This window comes from Glycine max, chromosome 5 (genome assembly GCF_000004515.6).
Source record: "Glycine max cultivar Williams 82 chromosome 5, Glycine_max_v4.0, whole genome shotgun sequence".
NCBI classification, from domain to species: domain Eukaryota; kingdom Viridiplantae; phylum Streptophyta; class Magnoliopsida; order Fabales; family Fabaceae; genus Glycine; species Glycine max.
In genome coordinates, this window is record NC_038241.2 from 41,523,692 (window position 1) to 41,535,378 (window position 11,687).

Here is an 11,687-nt window from a genome sequence, read left to right on the forward strand (position 1 = left end):
TGAAAAAAATAAAAAAATTTCAATACAAAGACGTAGTTATGCTCATTTGAAAATTATAGTTGTATTATATACACACAACGTCGCTGTCGCTCTGCACCCGTTGAGGCAGCGGGAAGTGAGAGCAGTGAACGCGCGGTAATTGTAATCGTAATGGTTTTTCTCACTCATGAAAGAAACCTAGGGCCAGTTTCTGTTCATTCCTCTCTTCACATTTTTCTCACCGAAACCCACGGTGATGTAGATGCTGAATCAGGGGTTACCTCGTTGCCGACTTGGAGCTCCAAATGTCCAGAGAAGACTATACCACGAAACTCCAAGAGGGAAGACCTTGCAAGATAATGCCTCTGACCAGGTTAAAGGATTGTCATCAAATCACTTTTTTTATTTTTAAAATATATTAAGTAATTGTGTTCAATCACATCACTAAGGGATATCATTCTGATTTTTGGACTAATTTATGCTGAAAAGGTCATTTAAGTCTGCAATAATGATAAATGAATGATAACAAATCCTCTCCCCAAATCATTTCTAAGAGATTTAAAGAGGATTAGCGGATTGAAAAACGTAGTATAATTCAATTTCAGATGACAAGTTTTCAAAATTTCATGACTCCTGACTGTTTGAACTGTGACTCAATTTTGTATAGATAGTGGGTACTTAAGGTAAGGTTCATAATTTTTTATAATATTTGAAGATGGGGTGATTCTTTTAATTATTTGTGAAAAAATAAATCAAAAGTGTAAGAAGAGATTAATTTGTCTATCCTAGCAATTTTAGATGAGATTGTTGGAGTGAAATGTACCATGGTAATTGGTAATACTTGTTTTACTAACTTGTGTTTGTAGCCCTTACCTGTTGCTTTGATGAGTCCTATCTAGTTGCTGAGCCTGATTAAAATTTGGTATTAATTAAATAGTATGACCATTTGCACTCATCTGTCCTTGGAGGTTTTGTATTTATTTAGAATGGCACATTCTTCTAGTAAAGTGTAAGTGTGTGTAACTGTTGGCTCCTTCATACTTTTAACTTATAGATGATTTTGGTGGAGGTCTTTGCATGCATGAATGTGTGTGTTCAATATTGCTGTCAATCTTTTTCTTTTCTTTTGGATAAAAATATTGTAGCCAATCTTGGGTATTATTATAGAATGCTTTGTGACTATTTCAATGATCCGTGTCTTGTATGCTGCATAATATTGCAACTCGTGTTGTACCACAAATTTCCGTTGATGGTTACTGACATGGTTGTACTTTATGGGCTGCTTCTCAGCTACCTAGAATGCTGGTGACTGATCCTATTGCAAATATGTAACCTATCGATTTGTTGTATAAGAAGTTCCCTGAAGTAACCGACTTTATAATGCTTTAGTCCGGTTAGAAAAACGTTCATTTTAGTATTGAACTTAACTAATCTCAACATTTTTAATAATCAAGTTATCCCAACTCCTGTATTTAAAGAAACCCTGACCATTTTTTTTTGGGGTATATAATCACGACCATTTTTGTCTTATAAAGCAAGCATTCCGATACAACATTTTTTTTTTTCAAAAAAAATAATCTTCTATAAATTCGTAACTTTGCTTACAACTTCTTTTCGTATTTATTTTTTTAAGTCATGAAAGTGTATACGACTTCTTTTATTTATTTTTAGTTTTTTTTATACCAAAAGTCGTATAGCACGACTTTTTTCTTTCAATTTTGTGTTTTAAAAATATTCTGTTTTTAAATTTAGTTTTTATTTGTTGATTTTTTTAAGTAGCGAACTGGCGATAAAATTTCTTATTTTCTAATTTGGTGTTCTTTAAGTTTTTTATAACAACTTTTTTTTATTAAAGTCGTGCCATTGCCGAGACTTTATCTTTTTATGATTTCAAGGTGTTGTACGATTTTTTTTCATTTTGTTTTTAGGATCTACATTTCATAGTCCAATTAAGCAGTTTTGTATACAACATTCTTATGAAATTGTAAAAAAAATAGTTAGTTTATAAAATTATAAGTGTTTGATAAAATTAATAGTAAAAATAGTTGAAAAATATGAAATGATAAAAAAATAAAAAAATTATAATATATTTAAAAAAATACTAAAAAATCAGATAAATATATTTAAAAAATGAAATAAAATATAAAAAAAATTAGAAATCAATGTTTTAAAAAATATTACTTCAAATATCATTTTTAAAAAAATAAAAATTACTAAAATTTTTTTATTTATCAGTTAAATAAATTTTTCAACTAATAAATAAACTAAAAACAAACTAAAATTTCTTCTCCAGCATAACCATTTCCTCTTGGACCAAAATCAAAATAAGTGTTTTGCTTAGAAAATAAAGTATTGGTTCATTGGGGTCTATATAATTTATCTCATTTCACAAATTCGAACTTGCCTAAAATTACTTTAAATATGTTTAAATTAAAAAAAATTATATCCAATGCATTTTAGGAATGAATTCTCGTTATATTTTGAGATTGTTTCGACTCCCTCGATGTTATATATATTTCCAAAAACTATAAAGTTAAAATAAGTTTTATATTTATTATCAATATAATTTATTAACACAATGAATAATTTTTTGTATAGTATAATATTATATATATTGTAAAATATAAATTACTAATTATAATTTTATAGTTACGATTGAATCATATAAAAATATTAAAATTGATATGTTGTATTAAATCGAAAATAATTGAGGTTTAGAAAACAAGAGTATGAAAAGTTGGGAAGAACTAACAAGAGGCGTAAGCGTAAACTTGTCCGAAGAATAACACCGGGAAAGAAAGAGAGTGAAGAAGGGTATAAGCGTCCTTGTGAAGGCACTAGGGTGTTCTGAACTGATCCTCTCCCTGGGTCTGGCACTGTAAAATTCAACGTCAACCCCATAATATACTTTGAAGAAACGCTTCCATCTTCTCTCTATTTGTTTCAACTTCAGTTATGCGTTTCTCTCTCTAGCCAGCCATCATCACTATGTCATCCCCAAACTCCGTCCCTCAGTCCCACGCGCCGCTCCTTCTCCCGCGCCCCGATGCCGCCGCCCGCCTCCCCATCCTAGCGCTCCTCCTCGGCCGCCGCGGCCACTCCGCCGTGGTCCGGGAGACGGCGGCGCGTGAGCTGGAGGAGCGCCGCGCCGACTGGACCTACTCGAAGCCGGTGGTGGCGCTCGACATAACGTGGAACATGGCATTCGTGCTGGTCTCGGCGGTGATGCTCGCCTGCACCGTCAAGGAGAACCCCAACACGCCGATCCGCTGGTGGATCTGCGGCTACGCGCTGCAGTGCCTCGTCCACGTGGCCCTCGTGTGGCTCGAGTACCGCAGGAGGAACGACGCTCCCAGGGACGAGGAATCTGCTGCCAGCCTCCAATACGACGACGTCAACGATAGCGACGAGGACGATGTTGGAACCTCCGGGAGTTCCTCTTCCTCCGGGTTTGTTCAATTTTATTTCAATTCAATTCAATTGCTCCATTTTGATGATAAGTAAACTCGCCAATTTGTTAATTTTCGCTATGCGTGGGTTTCGAATAGTGTTTTGTGCATGGTAACATAGGTTTTCTTGGTGTTAGTTTGATTTAGGGTTGTTATGAATAGTTGTGACATTTGAATTCACACTACTACCTATACATGTACTCAATTATGCCAACGGAGATGAGTTTGAATCTTGCTGTCACTATGAGGACTTTGTTTGTAGATAATTGCAAGTATTTTTGTCAAGATGTGAGGCCTTTCCTGACTTTGATGAGTTCTTGCATATGCAAAGAAATTGTTTTGTGATTCGAGCTCATGACCAACCATCACTAAGACGTAACTTTACCGTCGCATTAGGGCTTTCCCTCTGGCATAAAAAATAATCATTTACTCAATTTTGCCTATTAATGTCCGCATCTTAGATGTACTTCAACAAAGGATCTAGAATCTGAGTTATGTGTATACTGTATAGCCGCACTGGGACTGTTTCCTTTTGTCGTAAAATCTTTGTTCTGCTCCCTGTTTCTTCTTGTGTATTCCCTTAATGAAACCATCAATATCGATGCATAAATCCTGATTAAAACTTTAATTATGCAAGTTTAGGGCTTTCATATGCATAGTACTAAAGAGGAAAACTAAGACATGTTGCTAATTTGAATACCTAATGAAGCCCTCTACTACTGGCCTACCCTGGTATGTGAACCAAGTTCATGCTAGCTTTAGTTGATTCAGAGGTGACTGAGATGTTACTAGACTGTTGCAGTTATAGATAATGTTTGGGTGAAAGCATTATGGTATAATTAGCTTTTCTAGTGTATGTGTATGATTAGTAAAAGTGGTATTTAGCTTGTTATGTTGAAAGGTACGAGTGTCATTAAGATTTTTGCCAATGGAATATTTTGGTACAGAAACTATACTTCATTTTGTGTAATATGAGAACTAATTGTTGGATTATCCATTCACTGCGGGAAAAGAAAATTAAATGTCTCTTACTGTATGAGTGCCCTTGCTGCTAAAACATTTTAATATACTATTTACATGTTGTTTGGTTTATTATTATATACTTCCTTTAGACTGTGCTTGACTGGGTATACTGAAATTGATTACCTACAACCCAGATTCACAAAACGATGTGCGTCATTGAATACCATGATTTCATTACTTTGGTGGATGGTGGGCTTTTATTGGGTTGTCTCTGGTGGTGATATTCTGCTGCAAGATGCTCCACGTTTATACTGGTAAGCCTTTATTTAGACTGAATTTCAAGAATAATTCTTATATTATTTTGTTAACTCTTTACATTGGTGTGCACGTGCACACACAATACTTGCTCTTGCATGAATAAATTGCATTCTTGTATAAGAATATTTTACCTGCATACAGAGGTATCTTGATTTTCCATTCAAAAGATTACAAAAGGTATGCTCATATTTGTTTATTTATTTATATAAGAATGATATGCCATTTTCAGTTAGTATAGACCAATGCAAGGCGCCTTCAAGTATACTATCTGTTTTGTGATGTATCTCTTTTATTTTTATTTTAAAGTTATGTATGAAAACCACTCATCTCCATGCTTATATTACTAATGCCATTTCTTATGAAGTTAAGGCCTTTTTTTCTTGATTGCAATGTCATAATCCATCCTAATATATGAGAAATCAATTGAGTAACTCTTGTTTTGTGAAATTAGACCTCAGAATGTTAAATATGGACCAAAGAAAAAGCTAAATAGTCTTTCTTTAAATTAAAAATTTCTTTACAGAGGGTTTTTTAAAAATTAATTTTGTTTTTTAATATTGCTTTTATTTTTTTGACAGAAAATTGGTTGATTGCATGATGAATTATGCAATGTTGCTGATATTAAATATCTTCTTTGGTTTTGTACAGGTTGTCTGTTGTCTTTTTGGCATTTGATGTCTTCTTTGCTATCTTTTGTGTTGTTTTGGCATGCTTGATTGGAATTGCCCTCTGTTGTTGTTTGCCCTGTATTATTGCTATTCTCTATGCTGTTGCAGGACAGGTATGCCTCCTTTTTTTAAAATAATAAATCATGACAAAAAGTTTCAAATATTTGTTGGCTTTCTATTTGTTCTCATTGCCTCATTTCATGAGACTGTAGGAGGGTGCATCAGAATCAGATCTCAGTATACTTCCAAAATACAGATTTCAATTGTTAAGCAATGAGGAAACACCTGGTGAGGGAGGAGGATCAATGATTCCTATGGAGACCAGCAACGGTTATTCGGTGAATGAACGAACACTTTCACCAGAGGATGCAGTATGTTTTACAGAACACATAATTAATTTCTTTCAGCCTTGTGTAGTTAATTACTTCTGCAAGAGGTTCCTTGATTTTCTGTTTTAGTCACTGCATATAAAGATTCATGCAGTAGCTCCGTAAGTTCTTTGTGTGTGAATTTATGGTTGTCCAAAAAGGGAAAAAAATCTAATTTCTTCATTGGGATAATAAAATTTAAAAGATTTATGAAAGTAATAAATCAAATTTCTTTTTCCTTTTCAGGAATGCTGTATATGCATCTCTTCTTATGAGGATGGAGCTGAACTTCATGTTCTTCCTTGTAACCATCATTTCCATTCTACATGCATAGTGAAATGGTTAAAGATGAATGCAACTTGTCCTCTTTGCAAGTATAATATTCTCAAGGGAAATGAACAGGTGTGACAATACTAAAGGCGATCAAAGATATATAATATCAAGCTGAGTTTTATTATATAACAGCTCAGGGTTTTCAACCGCTGATGCGTATATGTAGATAATATCAAGACATGAAAAAATAGAACGTCTCCCAATTTGCTCGGTTTAGCTGTCATTGTTTTGTTGCTTAATTGCTTCAGTAGAGAAAAAGGTAGAGGTAAGAAGGAAAGGTGCCGTATAGAGATCTTTTAAATAAGTTAACGATTTCATTTGATCCTTATTTCTCCTTTATTAGTCATTTGAAAATCGTCCTATTTCTTGTATCAAATTTGTTTATATGGGAGAAAACAATGGAAAGTGTGGCAGTCTAACTTTCAGCTTATTCCAGGAGTGTATTTTATGGTTCTTTGTTTGTTTGTTTTGGTAGAAACAAAGATAATTGCTTTATTTTTGCTTGGTCACATGAGAACCGTTCCCGTCCCTTTGTTCACACTGTTGCTTCTCAAAGCTTATCTTTAAAAAACTTTTTCAGTGTTCAGTTTGGGCACAAACGATTTGTCCTAGTGATTTTGGTCTTCTGTCCTTTGAAGGTGTGAGATTTTGTTGTTTTAAGTTGCCGGTTGAGCCACACTTCGTGGTCATGGTTTGCTAGAAAATATTTTTATTTTTGTTTCATTTTCTGTTGTTAAAAATTTGTGTAAGAAATAATGAAAGCATCACCTTAGGTATTTTTCTCCCAAGTGTTTAGTCACTAAATTAAATTAGATACGACTTTTCTAAAGTTGACGAGATGTACTTTAAAGAATAAAGTTGACTTACAATTGTTCTTTGTTCATTGTAAATTACAGTTGAGATTGATAGCAATCAAATCAAGAGTGACAAATTTTAAAATTAGTTATAATTTTTACTGTTGAGTTTTAATTGGACTTTAGATCCTCTGCTGTTTTTGAAATTGCATGGATCTTGACTCTTAAAATGTTTAGTTTATACTATTAAAAAATTATAAATGATTGTATCTTAGTAATACAAAGCATTGGTCTAAACTGCTCTGGTTGCAATTGATACTTGAACTCTTTGCTAAAGATCGAACTTGCATAATATTAAAACAATTTAATTTTAATTTTAATATATTAATTATTTGTGTTAAATTCCTTGATTTGTCCTTGTTTTGTATTCACATTTTGTGAAATATTGTTATTTGTAAATCGGTTGTTGCATGCCAGTGGACCGAAGTTGGATGGGAGACTTCAAACACTATTTTGGAGGATCCATGTCCCTTTTCTTTTTAATCCATAACTGCGTAACTGTACTTATCTCTTAGAAGTATGTTTCTCTTCTTAACTGAAGCATTCAATTAGCTCACTTAACGGTAAGTATAATATAGCAAGACTACAACAAATCTAAAATATTGAAGAGTAAAATATGTTTTTGATCTCCAAAAATATATGAAAATGCTGATTTTGGTCTCTAAAAATTTAATATATTTTTAGTCCATTTATTTATTAAAATTGATATGGTTTTAGTCCTTCATTGAGAACTAAAAACACAAATATCTTTTTAAAAAAATATAGAAACTATAGAAAGGGATGATTGATAATAATCTTTGTGAAGTATGGGTGTCAATTTGGTGACTTATGGGTGCAATTAATATTTAGACAGACCGCAAAAAGTTAGATTGGTAAGTTTGTGAAATAGTTGGGCCAAAAGTAGTTGGATAAGCCCTAAGTGGGCTTTGACTAAACCCGGAAACTAACCACACACAGCAAACTGAAAACCCTACTACCCCTGCTGCATATAATAACACCAACACCAGAGAGAAACCCTACTTAGAGCAGCCAAACCTTACGCATTCCATTTCTCTCTATTCGCTCTCTTTCAATCACAACAACATGGCCGAACGTGGAGGCGGAGACCGTGCCGGTTTCGGTCGCGGCTTTGGCGGTCGTGGACGCGGCGGCGACAGGGGACGAGGGCGGCGCAGGGCAGGAGGGCGCCGCGACGAGGAGGAGAAGTGGGTCCCAGTGACGAAGCTGGGGCGCCTGGTGAAGGAGGGGAAAATTCGGAGCCTGGAGCAGATCTACCTACACTCGCTCCCAATCAAGGAGCACCAAATCATTGACACCCTCGTGGGGCCCACCCTGAAGGACGAGGTGATGAAGATCATGCCCGTCCAGAAGCAGACCCGCGCCGGTCAGCGAACCCGCTTCAAGGCCTTCGTGGTGGTCGGCGACAACAACGGCCACGTCGGTCTCGGAGTGAAGTGCAGCAAGGAAGTCGCCACCGCCATACGCGGCGCCATCATTCTCGCAAAGCTCTCTGTTATTCCTGTGAGGAGAGGCTATTGGGGTAACAAGATCGGAAAGCCCCACACCGTTCCCTGCAAGGTTACCGGAAAGTGTGGCTCCGTCACCGTCCGCATGGTCCCCGCCCCTCGTGGGTCCGGAATCGTCGCCGCTAGGGTCCCCAAGAAGGTCTTGCAGTTCGCTGGAATCGATGACGTCTTCACTTCCTCCAGGGGTTCCACCAAAACCCTCGGAAATTTCGTCAAGGTTGTTAACTTCTCTTATTCTTATAATCATTTAATGTCTTTCTTTTGTTTAATTGATTGTCTGATATAGCTTCATTATCGTGGTTTATAATAAGTTATCAAATGTGTGTGAATTTGTTAAATGAATAATAATAATGTTTCTGTGAACGTGAATTCTCTCAAGTACTTGTGATGGCGTGCTTGCGTTCATGTTTTCCTTCGTTTTGTTTTAAGCTTTTTTCATCCAAGTTAGGACCCACCCTTTGACCTTTTGAGTGTGCGCTGCATTTTTTTAGTCTTTTACTGATGCTGCTATATGTATCTTTCTCTTTGCAAGTTGATAACATTATTGTTACGCGACTTTAATGGTGTTGGATGTCTATATCTTTTATTTGATTGGATTAGCACTTGGAATTGTGCACAATTTTACATTAGGAATGCAAATGATTTTCTTTACTTCTTTATGACGTTTATTTGTGTCTAATGCTTAATTGTACTGGTTGTAAAGGGTTACGAAGAAATACAAGTTCTATGTTAAATGTAAACCTTGTTTAAATAAACTTCTCAGCAATGTACAAAGAAATAAGAAGTTAAAGTGAAATAGGATTCTTTCGTAAGTTATAATTCGCTTATGCACTAGTTGTAACGTCAATCTCACCTAGCTTCTTCAAAAGATAATTTTGCCTTGATTTCTTTTTTATAACAGTGCTTATTGAAAAGTGAATTCCTTATAGATCCTTATGGTATTTATTTTGGTAGCATGTTTTCTTAGTTATTATTATTTATTTTGGTCCTTTGAAGTATAAATCCTTTGTATACACTCTGAAACAACTACTCAATTGATGATAATATGAAACTTGTTAGGTATTTCTAATTTATCCGTGTTCATAATAATGCCACTTGTGTTTTTACAGGCTACTTTTGACTGTTTGCTGAAAACCTACGGTTTTCTAACACCTGAATTCTGGAAGGAGACTCGGTTCTCCAAATCACCATTCCAAGAGTACACTGATCTATTGGCAAAGCCAACAGGGAAGGCCCTTATCCTCGAGGAGGAAAGGGTGGAGGCTTGAGTTAGCAGAAGCAGCAGCAGTTTTGATGTTATCGGATGATTGTGCCTCGTCTTAAGCATGCTAGGACCCAGTAATTATATGTTTTGCTACCTTTTGTTATTTCATTTTCTATTGAAGGACATATTATATATCTCCATGCTTTTTGTTTTTTCTCAAATTTAGTTGAATGGATATTATTTACTGAACTTTCAAACAGGGGTTTATTAAATTTTTCATGCTGTCCCAACTAAATCATAATTCAAAGAAAAGAAAATGTGTTTCTGCATTCCCATGAGAGTTGATTTAATACAATATCTTAGTTGTATTTGGTTGTCATTTTTAACGCTAAGCATTCTTTTAATTGGATGTGCGTGCTGAATCTGCTTGCGTCCCATGTGATGAGGTGCTATCGTTAATTGGGAATAAATTATTGGTATATTTTGATTCAATACTCAATAATACCTTAAACTGTATGTCAACTAACAATCAAATTTTATGTGCTGCTGTAAAATACATTCCTGGGTATTGTGTTTTTTCTGCCTACAGGTTATGAATTAAACTGGTTGTATAGTGGTGTTGCATGAGGTAAGTGGTCACATTACGGGCATAAATATTAGAAAGAAACCTGTTTATACCCCACACAAGTGATCACAACCTCTCCTCCAAGGATAATCAAACTGTTGAATTGATAGCAGTACAAAGTCACCGCTATAAATTTTAGGTTGTTGTGCAAGCGAAACTACGATGCTACTTTGCGAATCCAAAGTAGTGGCCCCCTAATATTTGTGGTGCCACCCTCAAGCATGGAGGGAAGGACCCTCCACATGGGAGCACACAACTTACGAATATAAAGTGGTTACGATACACCCCCTACAACTCTAGAAAATCTGTCACTAATGACGATTTTAAAGATTTCTTAGCATGATCATAGTACTGGCGAAAGATTTATTTCACATGGTGTTGTTACATGGGACAGTGTCACAAAAGAAGACCAAACTAACCTTAGACAATTTGGAGAAAACTTGACTACATGGAATATGAGAGGCCTTTTTTTTTTTTCTTTCTGTTGAGTTTGTAATCCAATCACAAAAGGCATGCCAACACCGCTAGAATATATCAAAATCTAAACACTTTAATTTCATTGTAAAGGCAGACATAATTTACAAATCAACAGAGCAATGCACCAAAGAACTATTAGACTAAAGAATTTCTTTCAATCAAAAGAAAACCTCAGGAGTTTTTGAACTCTCTGGTTGATCATCATAAATTAATAAATAAACCATCAATTTTGCAAAATGTATTATTCTCTCTCCTATTCTTAAAAGTTAAAATAAACAAATTATATAAGTAATTCATCAAGTATTAAAATATTAAATAATCTTCCAATAATAAAAAAAACCCTCAAATTAATTCTTAGATGTTTGTAAAATATATCAATCTAGAAACTAAATGAATAGATATTGAATATTTTAGAAATTATTTATATAATTTCATTTTTTTAAAGCCTATATAAGAGAAAGTATTATTTGAAAAACTAAATTGATCGATTACTAACTCTAAAATAATCAATAATCTTTTTAGCAATTTGTAGAAAGGCGCATAACTCATAGTCATAGTTACCCGGTTTTGGCAACAATGGTTAAAGAAAAGGGTGTAAATGTATAATTAGCAATATTCTAAGCCGAATGTAATAGTTTGTTATTTGTACTAAAATTGAGATGTTTTCAAATTTGGAGACGAGCATACGATTCCCTTTTTTAACATTATCTTAGCAGCACTCGAATGTTATCCATGATTCTCTTGGTCATCTACAAGTTCTTACCAATTTAAGTTGACTCAAACTATCCCCATAATAGCATAAAGAAAATCAGGGTTAAAGTGAGAGAGAGTTTGTCGAACTCCAAACAGGTTCATTTAGCTGGGCCCCATTTGCTATCCTACGCACCCATATCCAAGATGTTTTGACTTGCAAGTGCAATGCA

At 34.8% G+C, this 11,687-nt stretch overlaps 2 protein-coding genes across 2 annotated transcripts; both read left to right on the forward strand.

Moving 5' to 3' along the window:
* The first annotated feature begins 2,731 nt into the window (after positions 1 to 2,731).
* On the forward strand, positions 2,732 to 6,508 carry LOC100797651 (E3 ubiquitin protein ligase RIE1). The gene is made up of 5 exons (XM_003525180.5): positions 2,732 to 3,428; positions 4,586 to 4,705; positions 5,358 to 5,490; positions 5,590 to 5,748; positions 5,992 to 6,508. Exons 1-5 carry the CDS (start codon positions 2,968 to 2,970, stop codon positions 6,151 to 6,153), a joined length of 1,035 nt encoding a protein of 344 aa, XP_003525228.1. The 5' UTR covers positions 2,732 to 2,967; the 3' UTR covers positions 6,154 to 6,508.
* An 862-nt stretch (positions 6,509 to 7,370) lies between these two features.
* On the forward strand, positions 7,371 to 9,919 carry LOC100797105 (40S ribosomal protein S2-4). The gene is made up of 2 exons (XM_003525179.5): positions 7,371 to 8,675; positions 9,568 to 9,919. The coding sequence occupies exons 1-2, from the start codon at positions 8,016 to 8,018 to the stop codon at positions 9,724 to 9,726; spliced, it is 819 nt and encodes a 272-aa protein (XP_003525227.1). The 5' UTR covers positions 7,371 to 8,015; the 3' UTR covers positions 9,727 to 9,919.
* The last annotated feature ends 1,768 nt before the right edge of the window (positions 9,920 to 11,687 follow it).